At 36.3% G+C, this 20,498-nt stretch overlaps 1 protein-coding gene across 4 annotated transcripts in view; it reads right to left on the bottom strand.

The window, feature by feature from the left end:
• The window catches only part of LOC141428973 (cell adhesion molecule Dscam2-like), a 50,196-nt gene that overhangs the window by 15,979 nt on the left and 13,719 nt on the right, over window positions 1-20,498 (bottom strand). For all 4 annotated transcript variants that reach the window (XM_074089068.1, XM_074089070.1, XM_074089069.1 and 1 more), the window contains exons 3-11: window positions 15,602-15,744; window positions 5,673-5,831; window positions 4,301-4,426; window positions 3,513-3,618; window positions 1,515-1,719; window positions 1,025-1,244; window positions 782-929; window positions 528-694; window positions 360-450 (exon numbers count right to left, since the gene is read on the bottom strand). In XM_074089068.1, the coding sequence (XP_073945169.1) occupies window positions 360-450; window positions 528-694; window positions 782-929; window positions 1,025-1,244; window positions 1,515-1,719; window positions 3,513-3,618; window positions 4,301-4,426; window positions 5,673-5,831; window positions 15,602-15,744 (1,365 nt within the window). The remainder of the gene's footprint in view (window positions 1-359; window positions 451-527; window positions 695-781; window positions 930-1,024; window positions 1,245-1,514; window positions 1,720-3,512; window positions 3,619-4,300; window positions 4,427-5,672; window positions 5,832-15,601; window positions 15,745-20,498) is intronic.

Here is a 20,498-nt window from a genome sequence, read left to right as displayed (position 1 = left end):
GAAAACGAGCAAGTGGGTCTCCTGATGGTAAGAGATCACCACCGCCCATAAACATCTGCAACACCAGGGGTATTGCAGACGCGTTGCCAACCTATAGGCCTAAGATGGGATACAATACAATACAGTACAAATATTCTTATTGCACACCATAAAGCAGATACCAAAGCGGATACCTCACGTGCCAGTAATTTCACCGGCTGTCTTACTCTCCACGCCGAAACACAACAGTGCAAGCACTGCTGCTTCACGGCAGGATTAGCGAGCAAGATGGTGGTAGCAATCCGGGCGGACCTTGCACAAGGTCCTACCACCTGCAAAACGCACCTGCAAATTTGTAAAACGGACCACAAAATACATACTTAATTGGATAGCCAGAGTAGGGACAGTATAAAATTACATCAGTATCAGCCTTCACGTGTAAAGATGACAAATATCTAATATTTGGAGGACCTGAAACGGAAAAAAATATTAAGAAAGGTAATCTTCATAAATTAACAAAATTGACGTAAGCGTTTTAAAATTCTTACCAAATACGTTCAATCTGGCATGATGTGCTTGCGAACCTCGGGAATTGGTAGCATTACATCCATATCTGCCTCCTTCATCAGCCGTGCGAATGGTCACGCTAAGAGTAGATACAATCGTTCCTTCTTCATTACCAGGGACACTTTCCGCTCTTGTATTAACACTATATCTAAAATCATTCAGACACGTAAATATAAGGTGCATTGGTGCAGGTAAATCAAACAGTTTAGGATACACAGTAGGTACAAGTTCTTACTTGTCCGGAGCTGATGGAAGTGGTCTGTCGTCTAGCGTCCAGGTTATCCGTGGTGGTGGGATACCTGTAGCGGCACATCTCAAAGCTATGCTTTGACCTATTCTGGTAACTGCTTCACTGAACGTAGAGACTAATCTTGGTGGTCTATCTGAAACCCAGTTAAAGAGTTGAAAGAAGTTCAACTCCGAAAAATAAAGTACATAGGTACCTACATAAAATTAAGTATTAAGATGTCATTCTTACCAGCAATGATAAGCTCAGCGCCAGAGACGGCAGAATCAGAATGATCATGTGCAGTGCATTGATAAATTCCTCCATGGTGAGATCGGACTGGGCCAATGGTTAGCCGCGCTTGGGGTGCATGAAGAGGCCTTGCTTCGTGTTGCCAGCTTAAAGTGACTCCACCTCCTCGACCACCAGTTACTGAGCAGTTTAAGTGACCGCTGCTACCGGTCCCAAGCATCTGTAGACAGATGTTAGCATTAGCTTCAGGGATGATGTCGTCATTTATTTTGGAGTTTCTACATATTCTCAAAAATAACTAGGTAGCTACACTCATTTATTTTACTTCTCCGCTAAATTCTCAAAATTGTGGAAATATACAAAACTAGAAATGAGACAGAATTTAAGGATACCATCGACTGATAATAAATCAGAAGTCTTGTAGATGTCTTTGGTGTTGTTGATCAATAATGTACTTAGTAACGGTTCCCTTTTAGCAAAAATATCTCACCAAAGGATTAGGCGATACAGTGACAGTCAAAGGTTCGAACACAACCAGCCGCATCATCACCCTAGGCGATGAATCTCCTCCCGGAAAGCAAGCGTATCGCGACGCGTGATGCGTACGCGCATTGGGGAGCACCAGCGCACCGCCGCGGACCATTCCATCCCCTGCCACCGCGGACCACAGCCCGCCAGTGTCTTGCCGCTGCCAACTGACGATTTGATGTTGATATACTATAGGTATGTGCAACATACTTCCACGAAAGGTAATGAGGTGATCTACTATTTCTTTCTTTAATACTCCAGTCTTAAACAAATACAGGCAGAAAGTAGATGACCAATTTTTTATCTTCTCCTACTTAATAGAGCTAATAGGTGATAAAGCGTAGGATTGGTAACATTAGAAGTGTATTTTTCATATCATATCGTTGATCAATTATTTGATTTTTAATTCAGATTAAAACGAGTTTCAAACAAATGATAATAGAGTATTATCTATTTAAATTGTAATCAATGTGAAATTTTAAACGCTTTGCTATAAATATACATAGGTACATAGCATACCTACTATGTACATTTGTATTTTACTCTTAACATTTTAATACCAATTTAAAAAGTTCCGCAGTCATGAACAATATTCTACGAGGCTCTCATTTGTAAAATTACTTCTCGCCTGGGAAATTATTAAATGATAAATTTAACGAGGTGGGTTTTTAATACTTTAAACTGCGAGCTTTTAAGCTGAATAATTAATTTGCCGACTAGGCTGGCTCTATTTGGATGGATTTCAATAGAATTGATTTAAATTTAACAACTGGAAAACCATTTAAATTAAGATAAGTACCTACCTAATTGTAATTTTCCAAAAGAGATGCACCTACGAGAAAGTGGAACAGTGTGCGTAGAAAAAATCCACCAATTCCAAAGTAGGTAGCTCTGAGCGAGGCTAGAAATATGAAGTTATCGTACTGATAGAAGTTTGATATGTTTCAACACTGTTCAAAAATGTCAAAGAACGAAACATTATATAAGAATTTTTATGTTTATATAGGTAAGCTACTCAGAGGAGTATAATGAAAATTGAGTATGGCGCAAACGTGTTTCAAACGCAGTTTATTGTGTGTTACGAAATCAAATATTGGAAATATTAATAAAAAAACCCAATTACTTTGCTACTGCCCTACCACACACATCATACTATTCGTAACGGTGGCTGGTTTTAGTTCATGGAGATATTCGATTTCGTAACACACAAGACTCAGCGAAACGCTTCTGTGCCTTACTCAATATTGAACACATCGCTTTTACGCAATTGAACACTACATTACGTGGGGAGTAGGTATTTCGTCAACAAGATTCCAAGACCAAAATAGTGCTGAAACTAAACTCCTAAAGATCTCGTTCACTACCAATTTGTTCGCTCCCAGTTAGATTTTGGAGTAAAAAGTAATTGGGTCAAGGTATAATTGAATTTATTTGGTGCCTCACATTTCCCTTTTCGATATGATTGATTTATATTTGCTGTTTCCACTTTATCGTAAGAAATCTTTCTATTGTGCGTAGTAAAAATCTATGGCCATATAAAAAAGAAAGGCGTGACTTACGCTACCAAAATTTTCCCAAATTTTTTGTATATTACTAAAATCATCGAACCCATGCACTAAAACCAATGTCGCGGTGGCGATAGAGTGGTGGTACTTACAATTAGGTCATGGATCTATTCGTCGATTTTTGTAACACTCAAGATACGGCGGTTGAATCACTTTTGAAACTTACAAACACATATAGCAAACACAAATATTCAAATAAAATTTAAGATTCCTGAAATAACTAGATTGGGGACTGCAAGAAAAGGGCTTATACTATCTTAAAAGGCCGGCAACGGACCAATGACTCTCCTTGAGTAGTACTTTAGAAAACAAACAATGCTGCTTGAAAAAACTTGATTTACTTAATACTTTAATATTTCACGAGTATATTTTTAATCATAAACACGAAATCTTACCTAATAGTGTGTCCGGTCATATGTCTTATTATGCAGGGTAGAACAGCGGTTTCACCCGCCCGCGTCTCTATGGAATTCAGTTCGATGTTTTCCAGCCAACTGCTATCTATTTGTAACGAATAACAAAAAAATATCAAAAACGGCCGGGAACTTTGCAATTTTCCGGGATAAAAACTGTCCTACGTCCTTCCTGTATTCAACTATCTCTGTAATATTTTTTTTATGTATATCGGTTCAGCGGTTTGGACGTTAAAAGGTAACAATGAAGCTTTCTAGGAATCGATATTCGGCACAAAACAGTCAGTGGGCGTCTGCGAATAATTCGTTTGAAATGAATTGAAATGGAAAGTTTATTCCACACACAACACAATATACATACATTTTATTACTAAAAAATAAAAGTATAAAATATCAAACAACAAAAACAAGAAAACAAAGAAAATGCGAAAGAAAAAGTTCCCGCCTCAGCATAAATGCGGACTCCTGGAGTGGAGTCAGCGCTGGTCTTCCGGCGAGACCATTTTTATCGGCCAAAGAAACCCTGTCATGCAGAACGGCTTTACCCTGTATGCTGAACGCAGCCGTTGGGATTGCTTTGAAAGTTTAATGCGCCCGTGGGAACTATGTATACCATTTTCTAGGAAGAACTATACCTACTATGCTCTTCTCAGGTTTTCAAATTATCTTCATACCATCCGTTGAGTACTTGAAGCACGAAGCGTAAGAAACAAAATCACTTTCGCATTTATACTATTGGTAAGGATAGTAATCTGAAAAAACAAACTTACCATCAGTGGTCAGTTTTAGCGAAGGGCTAGGGGTGTCGAGAGCCACGCAGGAATATTCAGCTTGAATATCTGCTTGAATGAGATCCAAGCCCAAGAGGATGCCAGCTCCAGATAGCCAACGTGAATCTGTTCAAAATCATTATTTATCATTATCAAGTCGAGGATAGCGTAACATTACAAAAGAGTTTTATAGAGAAGAAAAGTCCTTTGTCTTAATCCAAAAAAAACCGACTGCCTTAAAAAACTTCAAATAAAAAATAATAAAGAAAACAAGTCTAGTAAGTGGTAGTTACTGGGAATGTATAAGCTGGTCACGAGTTTGAATAGGACCGTGTCTTCAAGTAATCTAAAACACTTGATTACTACTTATTCTGTGCTTAATATAAATGGACGACACCAAAAAAAAATCAGTTTACGAGTGTCACCATGCCCACACAAACCCATAACATAACCCATAATAAATAAGGGAAATATGTAGTTTAATATCTCAATCTCTCTTCAACATACGCGTATGCTACTAATTCACTCTCTCTCTTATGTTACCGGTTATCGATCTAATGAATTACTTTGATTAGCGATAGCGTTTATCACAATCACATCCATATCTATCAATAATCTGGTCATTCTACAGTTTTTTTGGAAATAATTCGATATAAGGTTAATTTTTGGTATAGGTACGGCTTTTACGTGTAATTTTAAGAACCTATATTTTCGAATCCACCAAAATTTGGTTTCGGAAGATGGTAAAAAAATTGTACCCTAAAATAGGTGATTTTTTGAGCAAAAATATTATCAGTAAATTTACAGTGAAAATATGTTTGAATAATTCAGTTTTTAGACCCGCAAGCTGAATCCACCAATATATCTAACAGGAAATTAGAAAAAAAAAACCACAAGACTTACGTCTTACTTACGTCTAATTTCTATTAGGAAACAAATAAAATAAGATTTTTCAAGTCACATATTATCAAGAAATTGGATTTTAAATAATAATCATTTAAAATGCAACAATATATGATTGGAAATTACGTATTTTCTTCAACCGATATAATATTAGCAGCAAAAATAAATACAAAAAGTCTCAAAGCACGTTCAAAATACATACCTAAACCTTAACTATACTTACCTTTTATGCCACTATCGTAACCAATTTTTACTTTTGAAAATATGAAGCCTTTTTTTAAGTTCCTTTAAAAAAATAAGTGGATTTTTCATGTGTTACAAAGAAAATAAATAAAACTAGTAAATATTGCTTATTTGAATTAATGTTGATTTTACTTAGAGCGATTAGGTGACTGGTATACAATCAATAGGGTACTATTCACAACCACAGGTATGCAGGTATGAACAGGTATGGTTCACAACCACTTACCAGGTCCCAGGTAGCCAGGGTTCAGTGGCAGACCGTCTTGTAGCCACGTTATGTCCACGAGACCAAGTTGAGGTGACACCTCGCATCGGAGCACCACCGAACCGCCCACTCTAGCTGGAGTGAGCTGACGGGCCGTATGGGACAGCACATTGTCTTCCACTAAAGCAAAAACATTTTTTTTTATTATTATCTGAACGCAAGTGGGATGCTGGGATGATGAAAACATGCTGAAGAAAACGTGCCAAGTCTCCATTGAGTTAATTATATATAAAAAGTAGTGACATCTCAGAAACAACCGAACCTAGGATCTTATAGGAGATAGATGAATATAAATAGTAAATTGGGTTAAAATCTGGTCTTTTGTGATATTACTCGTTACATCTTTCACTGATTGTGTGTAAAAGTGAGTAGTTTATTATGTGACTGTTTTTATGTGTTATTGTTAGTCATCCCAGCCTGTACTCGTATACGTCCCACTGCTGGGCACAGGCCTCCTCTCAGAACAAGAGGGCTTGGGCCATAGTTCCCACGCGGGCCCAGTGCGGATTGGGAACTTCACACGCACCATTGAATTGCTTCGCAGGTTTGTGCAGGTTTCCACCACGGCTTCTCTTGTTGCCTGCCTTTGCCATTGTTGCCTTGCAGTGGCGTATATCTTTCATAAATCAGTATGTCCTGTAGTCCTATTTTGTAAATATTGGGCAAGCCGATGGGAATAGGGTTGTAGGGACGCTTCGTCACTGTTGCCTTGTTGCCTGGCTGCCTTTGTTGTTAATGTAGTAAACAAATTTTATTTTAATCTATTAAGCAAACCTTTCCGAGATCATATCATTATCAAAATTACAATAGCAAAGATACAAAACGTATTTGATTAAAAATTAGGCTTTTTGACGCGCCTATAAAGTAAGTGACGGAGTAATTTAAAAGCCGCGCTAAGGGCCAAAATTCGTAACTTAATTTTTACGTTTTTGTGTACCATTTTATGGGAATGGTATGTCATTATTCAGTTACGGCCTTTGAAGAAGCTGTACAACGTCGCAATCATTTAAGTAATTGGTAACTAGAGACTTATTTTAATACCCGCCAAAAGAAATACAAATCGAAAAAATAAAATTGAATAATAAATAAGAGAATAATTGCGAAAGACAAGCTTTGTATGCGAAGCCTCTTATTGACTTTGTCAATATACAACAAATTTATATATTAACGGAGGTTCTTTCAAAAAAATGTCTGCAGTATACTGTTATTATTTTCTACAAGTACGCTTGAATCTTGTTCTACCGTGGGGGAGTGTTCAGATGAATTATTTGGATTGTTGCCTGCAGCTTCTCTAGGTTTCAATACCATACTTCGCGCAGGCGTCAGTCATTTACCTTGATGATTGGCAATCTAGCACCGTCCGTTTTAAGCGAAACTTTCTTCCACGCACGACTAAATTTTGGAACCAGCACTACTACCGTAGAGGCGCTGTACAATTCTCCATACAAATAATTTACGCTGTCGCTATCGAGTAGGTATGGTCACTGTAAACTCATGGTAGTGGTACAGCTTCCTGGGACAGTGTTTCCGGAGCGGTACAGCTTAGCTTATCAGTCTCTCAAAGGGCCGGCAACGCACCTGTGATACCCCTCGTGTTGACAGGTGTCCATGGGCGGCGGTGATTGCTTCCCATCAGTCGACTCGCATGCTCGTTTGGCTTCCCCCCGTAGATTTAAAACAGTAACTACCTATATTATTGTTGCCAAATTGAACTAAAAGAGATGTTTAAGTGACCATTTTGTACGCAATATCACTGAAATATTTCTCTTTTAATCAAAATTGGTAAAAATGGTTACAATACATTTCAATAACCATTATATTTTTATGAATGCTTTTGAACTGACAATATTTAATAATGTCGCCTGAAATAAGTACAATGCCGCAAAAATTACCACCAACGAAAGTTTTAAAAAGGTCTTTATTTTTTATATTAATTTGGCTCTTCAAACTGCGGTATAAAGTGAAAAGAAAAAGTTCCTTACTCGGCGTGACCCTTCTTTTGTGCTTATTTAAATTTCCGAAATTCTCATCAGTTTCCTGGATTAATGCGAATTATTCCCACTAACTTCACAATTGTCTCCAAAATTTTCCTCATTGACCTCGAGTCAAAGGCCCTGCGGTCATCTTTATAAATGCAAATACCTACTGGACCGGGAATGAGCTGAAGAGTGAAGTAACGATTTGGGCGTGCGTTAAAATTCATGATTCAATAAAAAACAGACTAAGATCTGTATCACTTTTACAAAATTCCCATGGGAATTCCCAAAGCGACATACACACACAAAAATACACACACAAACACACACACACACACACACACACACACACACACACAGAATTAAGAGTCCAGCACACGCTTTTTTTACTACCGAGAAAAAAATCAGACCTAACCTAACCTCACTTTAATCTGACATATTTATGTACAAAAAATAGCTCCTACAATTTCAGACATCATTAGGTTGGTTTCGAACACAATGTCGAACACTCGAGTATTGAGTTCATGTCGATATGGGAAAGCTGAGGAAACGAGTTTGAGTACCCTTAGGATCGAGTTGCAAGACGGTAACATCCTATCTGTTTAGAAGGACCTTCTAAAGTAGTCACTAAGTAAACTTTTTTGTTATGTCACGGTGTCTTTTAGTAACTCGCTGAAATATAGCCTTGCTTGATGCAATCATCGCAAGTTATGGTTAATTATCATAGGTTGGTTCATCGTCATCATAATCAGCTGGAAAACGTTCGCTGTTGAACAAAGGCCTCCCCATTTAAATGCTACAAAGAACGACAAATCCCCTTTTGCATCCATCGGTTGCTCGTAACTCTCGCAATGTCGTCAGTCCATCTAGTGGGAGGTCTGCTAACGCTTCCTCATCCGGTTCTTGGTTGTCACTCAAGTAGGTAATTTTCTCCTCAAACGGTTATCTGTTCTTCGAGCGATGTGGCCCAGCCATTGCCACTTCAACTTGCATCTTCGAGCTATGTCGATGACTTTAGTTCTTCGGCGAATTTCCGTATTTCGGATTCTATCGTGCAAAGGAACTCTGAGCATAGTTCATCTCTCATTGCATGACTCGGAGCCTCTCATAGTATGGTTAGTATGTCATAAAAGAAAGTAAAATAAATTATTGTGATGAAAACATTTAAGTTGATTGGATATATTTCCTACGGGATTAACCGCGTATCTTCAAAACTCTCATTTGAGTTAATGTTCATCTAATCTAAACTAATAGAGCTTCTTTTAGTAATTAAAATGAGAGATCAAATTAAAACCATTCAAAAATTGAAAAAAAAAATCGCCTTAAAATATAATTAACAGGAAAAAAATCTATAGGCCTTGCGACATTTACTTGCACGCCGAGAATTACGCCACCAACTTGCTCAAGTTACCGTTTTAACTTACCATATTTTAATATTTTCCCCTACAATGAAGTCGACTACAAAGGAAGAATCGAAAAGCAACAAATGGGAACATTGTAGCTTATTCTCATTCAAATGAGCTCCGAAGAAAGTGCTACACACTTTGATGTCTTAATTCACCTTGTTTCGTTTTAACAGTATACATATTTCTCATTTTTACCCGTAAATTCTGCTTATAATTTTTCATTGATCTTTTTAAGTACGCACTTTGGGTCTAAAAGTAAGTTGCTATGGCAACTATGCAGTTATATTTATATAACAAACTTTTTGTCTTTACTGCGAAACCAAAAAAACTTCCAATTAGAAAAGTCTTATTTTAATGGGGGAAAATTCCTTTTCAAAACTGAATCAATTATTATTAATATTCGTATTGTTGTTAAAAAATACTCGGTATACCAACCTACTTACCTACTTCTGTATTTCTTAACTTATAATCACTTCTTACAGGTAAAAGAAAAATTAAGGTCATCCTTACGAGAACAATAGCGAGGCAAAAAGTCGCAGAATCTTTTTATATTACATAATAGAGGAAAAAACTCGTTGTAAAAAGTTTAGCGCACTTCGAGAAATAGGCTTCGTGTTCGTTTCAAACTTGGCGATATCAGAAGCCGAAACTTGTAAAGTTGAATAATCGGCAGCATAATATTTTTCATTTATTTTCTTACATTCTGTAAGTCGTTTTTAGTCGTTTTTAGGGTTCCGGAGCCAAAATGGCAAAAACGGAACCCTTATAGTTTCGCCATGTCATTGTCTGTCTGTCTGTCTGTCCGTCCGCGGCGTTGCTCAGAGACTAGCAATGCTAGAAAGCTGTAATTTTGCACGCATATATATGTAAACTTTGCCGAAAAAATGGTACAATAAAAAATTAAAAACATTTTGTTTAGGGTTCCTCTCATAGACGTAAAGTGGGGGTGATTTTTTTTCTCATCCAACCCTATAGTGTGGGGTTTTGTTGGATAGGTCTTTTAAAACCATTCAAAGTCAAAGTCAAAGTCAAAATATCTTTATTCAATTTAGGCTATAACAAGCACTTATGAATGTCAAAAAAAAATCTACCACCGGTTCCGAAAAACCTCTGCTGAGAAGAATCCGGCAAGAAACTCACCGAGATATATATATATTTTTTAAACAGATTAGGGGTTTACTAAGACGATTTTTCGATTCAGTGATATGTTTGCGAAATATTCAACTTTAAAGTGCAAATTTTCGTTACAATCGAGCGTCCCCCCCTCTAAAATCTAAACCGGTGGGTAGAAAAATTTGAAAAAATTCAGGATTGTAGTAAGTATATCAAACTTTTAAACTTTCAAAGAAAACTGTAACGGCTAAGTTTGCTTGAGAATTATTAGTAGTTTAAGAGTAAATAGCAGCCTAAGGTATAAAATATACCTAAACTATGGTAGATTCCGTATAAAATACGAAATCAATAGAAAAACATTACTTAATTTTTTCTTCATGGCTACGGAACCCTATTTCGGGCGTGTCCGACACGCTCTTGGCCAGTTTTGATAATGAGAGTGCACTGAACATTACTTACATCGAATCGAACCAGAACGGGTAAATTTAAAATAAATATCACGGGACAATTCACACCAATTGACCTAGTTCCAAAGTAAGCTTGTGTTATGGGTACTAAGCAACAGATAAATATAATTATATAGATATAGATACATACTTAAATACATATTAAACACCAAAGACCAGAGAGCAAACATTCGTATTTTTCATACATATATCTGCCCCGACACGGGAATCGAACCCGGGACCTCAAGCTTCGTAGCCAGCTGCTCTAACTACTATAGGCCATCTGGTCGTCTAAGTAACACATCAAAAGTTCAGAAAAAATCTTTAATAATTTATATAATTGGTTTCTCGAAAACTCTTCAAATGATTAGGATAAAAATTTGTACGGCGAAAAGTTGCCTTCCAAGTTGATCTAAAAAGGTTTTAATTGCGAAAAAACTTTTTCCATATGAAATCTTCATAGAAAACTCGAAAGATGCTGCGCTGAGCTCGATCGCTTAGATATATTCAAAATTACCCATGACGTTATAAAAAACCGGTCAAGAGCGTGTTGGACACGCCTAAAATAGCGTTCCGTAGCCATTACGAAAAAAATAAGTAATATTTTTCTATTGATTTCGTAGTTTATAGTAGATAGTTTTCCTAGAAAGTTTCATATACTTACTACCATTCTGAAATTTTTCAAATTTTTAAACCCGCCGGTTTAGATTTTAACGGGGGGGGGGGAAGCTCGATTTTAATGAAAATTTGCACTTTAATGTTGAATATTTCACAAACAAATCACTGAATCGAAAAATTGTCTTAGCAAACCCCTAATGGTTTTAAAATACCTATCCAACGATATCACACACCATAAGGTTGGATGAGGAAAACAAATCACCCCCACTACATTTATGGGAGGTACCATAAAAGTTTTCGGCATAGTTTATATATATATATCCGTGCAAAATTACAACTTCTAGCATTGATAGTCCCTGAGCAAAGCCGCGGACAGACAGACAGACAGACAGACAGACATGGCGAAACTATTAGGGTTCCGGTTTTGCCATTTTGGCTCCAAGACCCTAATAATATCCGCCGTTTTAATCTACGACAAAATGTTCTAGCAGGATTACAAAACGATTCAACCTGTAACATTATTGCTTTTTCAAGATTCACAAAAAGAAGCCACAGAATAAACGAGACTTAAAAATTACAATATCTGTCCCAGAAGGGCGTCTTCATTTTAACAATAAAGCCATTTTCAATAAAGAAACGCTGCTCGTATTGTAACGAAGTTCTTCCCAAGATGAAAGAATAATGTCGCTCAATCTTTAATTAAAACTTTTCAGGCTCGCTGTACAAAAGTAATTGGACTGAGTACATACTCGTAACTCTATAAATTATCAATTCAAATTCAAAAAAACATAGAAAGTAGTGCGTTAACTGTATTTAAAACTAATTCAATCCATAAAGTAAAAATTATAAAATATACTGTACTTATTTAAAAATAAAATCATGTATCAGGAATTAATTTACACTTTTTGAAATTTCCTCATCAGTAATCATGGATCGCAAAAAAATTAACCCTTGTTGGCGTGCCCGAACACTGCTTCGTAATACTCCATTATTATGTTAATTTTATTTATAATCTCGCGTAGCGCGCGAAAAGTTAATTTCTCTCGGCCTTAGAATCATATTTTTTCCCCTGCCGTTATTTTGCGAACAAAGACAAGTTACCTTATTGCGAACTCACTCTAATGTCATTTGATCCCTTAATTAAAAGTTTTCCGCGTAAAAAACTCGCGCAGCCGTGGGCTGTTTTCATTTTATTCCATATTTCCCCGCTGTGTAACGGAAAGTTAATTGGTCCAACTCGACTCGAAGTTGTAATTTGTTTTGCCCTCTTCTCGTCCGTCTGTTTATTACACAAGTCTGTTGTTTACAGTTTCCATAATTTTCCATTATGTATATCGGTCTAATGTCGGACTGCCGTATTTCAATAAGTCTATAATACGGAAACATAAATAAAATTTGTATATTTAAATATATAAACCAACTAACTAGGTAAATAAACAAATAATTATTAAAAAAAATGCACAAAGACGAAAAACAATTAAAAATGAATAAATACTTAAGTTATTAATAATGTCACACAGTGTATTGTATAAATCAAACATTTGAAACCTGATTCACAAACTAGCCTATAATGATGTAAGTTTTACTTTTTTAATGTAATAAATTATTATTTGAATGATCCTATAAAGACTAGTCTCGTTCTAAAAATCAAAATTCGTTTACAAATGGCAAATAGAAATTTAATTTAAATAATAATAATAATATTTTTTATTGTATACTGTAGTTTCTAAGGAGTATTTTTATATGAGTATTTTTTCTGTGCATCTATATTTCAGTTTGTATTTTCAATTTAGGTTTTACGGGATGACCGGAAAAGTAAAAATTTGGAATTGAAATAAAAAATACAAAAAGATTCCAAAAAAAAACAATCTTAATTTGATTGCTTAGTAACGATATCTCTTGTCCGGGTGAGCGGTTAGTTCCAATGGAGTGCCGAAAAAGTTTCTCGATGAGGGCTACGGCATAGATGTCGCTAGCGTCACTGCTTAAGTGGCTAAGTAAGAAACAAACAAGCTGAGATATGAGGTGCATAGGGGAAATTCGTGTCGGTACCGTTGACCATCAGTGGTGTAGCGGTATAGCACGCGGTACGGAATACCAAGGACCTGGGTTCGATTCCCAGTGATGGTCTTATTTTTCTGGTTTTTCTGTGCATCTATATTTCAGTTTGTATTTTCAATTTAGGTTTTACGGGATGACCGTAAAAGGAATTGAAATAAAAAATACAAAAAGATTCCAAAAAAAAACCAATCTTAGTTTTTTTTTATGTTACTTGAATAAATGATTTAAATAAAAGATAAATAAGTTACATATTTAAATATTTTTTAAGCCGTTAACGAGATGGAACTAATTATAAAGAAGTACCTACAAGAGCGGTGGCCTAACTTACCTACCTAAGTTAATGAACTTCATTTAAGTTGCTTCCTCTTGAGGCACTCTTATAGCTACACGACCCCGCAAAGTTGAAGAAATCATAGAACTAATTTTCCCTTTTTATGAAAATAAAAAATATTCTACTTTGAATAGACTCATTGTAAGTTCAATTTGTCTCTGGAGCATATTATATTATAATAGTCCTTTTTTTTTCTAAAGGTTTTTATTATTTCGGAGAACCGTAAAAGTTTCTCAATGCTGCCCCGGGGCTTTATTTATTTGTTAGCATAATAAGGTTTCCAAGTTAAATAAAGATGTTGTTCAAACCAAAATATCTCTCAATTCAGGTGCTCCCAAGTACCTTAAAAATGTGCAGAATCTGTAAAAACATCTTTCAGTCGTAGTGGAGACCAGAAAGTCAACGTTATAATTGCGCCAACTGCCAAAGTGCATATGGGACTACTATAGTAGATTATTGACGTGGCCTGGAAGTAAGCAATTGCTGGCTGAACATGAGTATTAAATGGACCAGCTTGAGAGTCCGTTTAACTAATACGAAGACAGCAATTGCTATCCCAGCCGAGACTATATAAAGCTTTTCTCAAAAATGGTAAATAATTCTGAAATAGAATAAACTTTTTCTCAAAATATATTGACATTTAATTTTATTCCAATATTTTTCTTATACTTTCCCGCCTTTTTTTCATTAAAAATAAACTGCAGGTGTATTTTCCGCCGAAAATACCACAAGCTGTTTCAGACCCGAAAAAAAGTCCGGAGTTCCAACAAAATATCTGATACCGGTCATTTCCATGGCCATTTTAACTTAAATTATGACTCGACAATAATAAATTATTGTCGAGCTAGCGTGCCTGCAATCTTTTTAACTTTTTAATTTTTCGCTGACCATAAACTATGCACTTCACCTACTGATATTTAAATAATACTGTCAATGTAAACGTGTTTTGAGAAAAGTAACTTTCCAGTCTAACTCTGACGTTACGACTGTATACGATCTTGCAAATCTTTGTATTTCAAGTAGGATAAGAGCGGACGATAAAAGACGATATATACATATTTGGAATATTACCTTATGTGACGAAGTAGGTATTCTATTTCGTAGATATCGCATTCAATGTGGAAAAAAATACTCGATTGCCAAAATTGCTAGTCTGGCCATATTACTTATTCTATGGTCTGGAATAATACCTTATGTGACGAAGTAGGTATTCTATTTCGTAGATATCGCATTCAATGTGGAAAAAAATACTCGATTGCCAAAATTGCTAGTCTGGCCATATTACTTATTCTATGGTCTGGCTCTGATGTAAACTTCGAATTTCAAGTCAGTTTTAATAGGTCGGAAGCATGGCGAGCAATTTCTCGGTTCTTTGTACAATACGGTATTTGACAACTCCTGATTTTGCCATATCTTAATATTATTATGAAAATATAGATATACAGATAGTGTTTAGCGAAGAGAAAATTTAAATCGGTTGAAAATTGGATTTATAGTGATTTTTTGAAAAATCTATATACCTGTCTCTTTTTCAAACGCTTTTCTCTATGCAGCAAGTATGGCGGTACTGGCGTGTGACGTCACATGCCAGTATGTCTTTCCCTGTCTAATCTTGAATTTAAAACCTTTATAACTTTGTTATTTTTAAAGGTAGCTTAAAAATTGTTTTTCTATTCGATAACAGGCATTGTGTAGTTTTAATTTATAAAACATATACAAAATAGTCAAATGCTGTATTGAGACGCTCGTCGCACAACGATCAAGTAGCAACACGCAATGTACGCAATCACCACCAATATCTGACGCAAAAAAGCGGCGACCGGCAGGACGTGACAGATATTTTTGCATGCTCCGCTGTGGCAGATATTAATGCAGATGTCTGTACTAGACGCGTCGCTTAACGTGCGCGATATGCCACGCTTAATGGGTTATAACTGACCTGGCTGCAAAAGCACTGGGCGGGATAGCACGGCACCGGCGCGGTTGGCGGCTCGACAGCGTAGCACGGCGCCGCCGCCGCCGCCTGCGTCGAGCAGCGACCGCCTCGCACCCAACACTAGCCGGCCATCGGTTAAAACGTGCCTGTGGACATATTACCAGGGTTATATTGAGTAGTTGGCGATCTTATTCCGCTTGTTGTAACTCAGACATACGTTGTAAGTATTCAATGTTAGTTTAATAAGGAGTTATGTCGAGGAATAAAAATGTTAATAGTAATTTAAAAAAAAACATGCCATTGCGACAAAGGTAGTTTGAAAGGACTATGGCATAACTAAAGTTGGTATTTTATTCACTTTGGGGTCCTCCTTACTTACATTGTTTTCCATGATTTAACTTTTAAACGCAAAGGAGTTGAGATACAAGAATAAGAGCTAAAAAAAGATAATTTTATTTCATGCTAAATCATGATTGTAACACAAAATTGACAAAAAGTGAGTTACGATGATATTCCTTGCAGGTGTCGATAAGAAACTTCAACTAAATAGAAGGGGATCTAAATTTTTTTTTAATTTTATAAAAAAATTGTCGCCAAAATAAGATACATATTTTTATTTATTTCACAAGCGTGACACAACTGTACAGTTATGTATTAAACTATCACGGCACGACCGTGAAAGATGCCGCATATGCTGCCACAGCGCGTACTTTGTCGTAACCAAAAATACGATTAAATTTAAACTGACGTCTCTGATAATTTAAATACTAAAACGGGACTATCACGCTAGACATATTTACATCGACGTTTCGACCACATTGCAGTGGCCGTGATCATGAGTACTATGAGTGAAAATTACGAAAGCTTAAAACATGACGTCTCTGAGCCCAGCAATAAAAAGATGCTTGGCTAAGCCCGTTGTAGCAAACTCTGCTACGTACAGTAAAGCTACAGAGTGACCATCTTATCTGTGAATCAAAAAGTTTTAATGTCGTTCCTATAAACTATAGTATTGCTTGGTCTGATTTACAGATAGGTTGGTCAGTCTGTACCTATTTGATTCCTGAAACACGTTACCTCACGACACGAAGTCACGATTTTTTTTTGCTTTTATCACGTAATCGTCACCCGTCTTACAAATTTTTCTGTTGAATGAAGAAAACCATTCGGATGTTTATGATAATGTATTCCAAAAGAATTAGAATTTATTTTCCGTTTTGGTAGTAAATCAGACTTAATAATAAATAACAAAAGGCCGGCAACGCACTTGTGACTCTTCTGGTGTTGCAGGTGTCCATGGGCGACGGTAATCGTTTACCATCAGGCGATCCGTTTGCTCGTTGTCTCCCTATACCATAAAAAAACAATTATTTGCTTCGATCGTGTCCTATAATATATATTTCATTGTACTTATTCACTTTATTGCATACTAGCTTTTGCCCGCGGCTTCGCCCACGTGGTATTCGGTTATCGAATAGTAAGAATAAGAATAATAATATATAATTTATTTGCTATTCGCAAAAACACACGCTGTTCCCTCGGGAACTGTGCATTTTTCCGGGATAAAAAGTAGCCTATGTCACTCTCAGGCCCATAAAATATCTCTTTGCCAAAAATCACGTCGATCCGTCGCTCCGTTTCGACGTGAAAGATGGATAAACATACATACACACAAACATACAAACACACACACTTTCGCATTTATAATATTAATTACTAAGTATGAATAGATTCTAGTGGGCATGTTTTAATGACATGACTTTCATTCAGAAAAGTAAGTTTTCCTCCTTGACGAGCGGGATCAAAGTGCAACTTTTCTGTTCAAGGTTTTTCTACGACTAGGTAAGTGTTTTTTGTAAATGCAATTTTTTGGAGTTGATAACTGTAAAACCACGCCATTTTATATGCTGGTTGTTTTTTAATTATATACTTAGAACTAGTTTTATTTCAATTTTCGTCATACTCGGTGTGAAAAGTTGTACGAGTATGAGTCACTCGGGAGCAAAATTATTTTCATATTGGGCGTTAACACTTGAATCCCTTATTACGCTTACGATTCCATTGTAGAATCTTTCGCTACATTCTGGATTTAATGTACCGCCATCGCCGTAAATATACATCATTTTGCTCCCTTGTGACACAAATAACTATTTGTATTATGGTTAAGAGAAGTTTCCCTGCCGGCCGCGCGGCCGCGTTAGGTATTCGTTTGGGATATTGCTGTTTTTATCGCTCGTGACATAAGCGCTCGCAGCCGTCCCCCCATGCCTTCCGCAAAGACGTCCGTAATTTATATCGAGATAGCTGTAAGCTTTTGAAGATTTGGGCAGTTGAATTTTGGGTTTCGTTGTCCTCATATTATACGAAAAGTATAGCAGAGAAAGCAATGATATTTTACAATCAAGATATTCATTACATTTTCTATGCCTTTGGCTTTTTCGATTTTTGAAAAAAACTTTATTAGTTGACATCTTTTTTTTGTCGACTTTTGAGCTCCTGTAATTCTGATATTAGGTACACATTTATATGAAAATCTGAAAAACCACAGGCATAGATAATTACGTCTAGTCCATACTTACAAAATTTCATCTATTTCTGTTGCCTAGTTTTCAAATGAGACCGGGACTACTTTTGTATGAACGAAGAGAGACTTCTCTTAAGTTTCAATCGTACTTTTTGCAATGCGCTTCATTTCCTAGTCATTTCCCATTCTCGATAATATCACCCGTTTCCATATAAATGGGCGTCTTCATACGTGATTATTCAATATTTCCTCATCACGCGCCTCGTGACAGGTTATCTACAGATTTTCGCGATACTCGATCACTGCCAATTTTCCAGCGACATTCACATCCCATTGAAACTTATATACATATTTACATAAACCTAATTTTCTGCTCCAATGTTTTGCAATTCGACATCACGTGATAGCGAGACGTCCCAAATATGTCTCAAATCTAACTTGTATTAGATTTCGATACGTACGTTGACGAAAGTGACGTGACAGCGTGCGAGGAAAGCAAGAGGAAAGTGACATACACAAAGTGAAATTGCCACATTCTTCTCTTATGTTATAATCGTACGAGTATGTATATGGATGAGTCAATAGTCACAACGTTCGTGTGCGATACGCTACGCGTTATCCATCCAGCTCAGTAATATAAAGAAATACTCATAAACTATTTACATTAATTTTGCTGTAACGTTACTTACAATGTTTCTGTAAGTAGCTATTACAGTAGGAATCTATTTAAAATGATAAAAACTTACCTAGTTTTCAAGAAAAGACGTCTGTAAATGTTTGAAGCCACCTCTGCGCTTCTGTCAATTTGGTCTAATAACTCAATTAAAAGTTAAATCCTCACGCGTGGCTGGCCCTCCTTTAACTTAGTTCGTGTTGTCTTTACGTGTACCAGGTAAATAAATCTTGGGCTAACTTCACAGGTAAAGGTGTCAAAAGTTTACCCTTAGGTTGGTCTCCAGTCAACACGGCTATGTTACGAGTTACGATTGGCACGACATAAGCGAGATATAAACCAACTTTATGTTGAAATCAAACGAGAATGACCTGTATAGTAATATAGCTTAGGGACTCCTGAGACTGCCACTGTTAGTTAGCCTAGTGGAACGAACTGTGTGGCACATACGGGAAAACTTTGAACATTAAATGGAAACGACCTCTATGTCAATGAGGTACAGTTTCAAGAGAATGCAAATGTAAGATAGCCGTGTAAGGTTAACTTGGTCTTTTGCTATTGTGTATTAGAAAACTTGGGTGACACGATACGCCTTACGAGCAGGAACTTACCTTATTACAAAATATACAGGAGACTTTCGATTTTATATTTCATCTTCATCATATTAAGTTGTAGGGCGTCCACTATTTCGGCACAGGCCTCCCCCATATACCTCCAGTTGCTTTGCTTGGAAGCAGCCCACATCCACTTCGTCTCGCAACCATCTCGTTAGCGGTCATCCTGCGCTGCTCTTTGCGGTTTCCATTCGAGAACTTTTCGGCCCCAATGGAATTCTGTTCTCCGTGCTATAAGGAACTGTCCATTGCCCCTTCAACGAGTTAATATAATATAGAGCCATAGGTTTCTTTATGGGATCGAATCAGAAATAAGGAGATACGTAGAAACCCTCCCGTTGATCTTATATTTACTACATATATTAAAAGGCTAATAATAATACATTAAATTTAAAATAAGTTGTTCACATCTCTTAGTTCTAAGTAATATTAAATTCAAATATCTCAAAAGTATAAACCGAGTGAAACCGCAATGATGTCTTGAATAGAACACAAGAAACTTAAAGCAAATAACTACGTCTGGATTTCTTGTAATTTGAATATATTATGAGGGTAACTCTGTTGTTTATTTACTGGAATGGCTGTTATTTTCCGTCGTCCTAAGATGTTTATGTTTCCCTTACATAAAGACCCTTGATAGAATGTTGAACGAAATAATCACAATGTCTCAGTTGCACTTGACGGTTGAACATTATAAATAATATTCCAGAAAGTTGAAATACTTTATGTGGTTTTAACAGCTTTTACTTTTTAACTTCAGCTTTTAGTTGATGTTTCTATTTACAAACTAAATTATTAAATTAATTAGGTACATTCGTCATAAAAAGTCTTCTTTAACATATCAAATTTTATCTTAAAATTTAAAAATTCGATTTCAAATTTGCGTGTACATATATATTAGGTATGACAATGCAAGTAAAGCCAACAAAAAGTATAGTCAGCAAAAAAGCTTGTATTTAAAATCTCTGATTCTTCAGTCATTCTTAGGGTTCCGTACCGAAAGGGTGCCAACGGGACCCTATTGCTATTTTTGGCCAGAAAACGGCGAAAGCAGGATCAAAGGCTAAGAATTTATGCGATCTGAACAGT

This window comes from Choristoneura fumiferana, chromosome 6 (genome assembly GCF_025370935.1).
Source record: "Choristoneura fumiferana chromosome 6, NRCan_CFum_1, whole genome shotgun sequence".
Classification (NCBI taxonomy): Eukaryota; Metazoa; Arthropoda; class Insecta; order Lepidoptera; family Tortricidae; genus Choristoneura; species Choristoneura fumiferana.
This window is presented reverse-complemented; position numbering and strand designations above follow the sequence as displayed.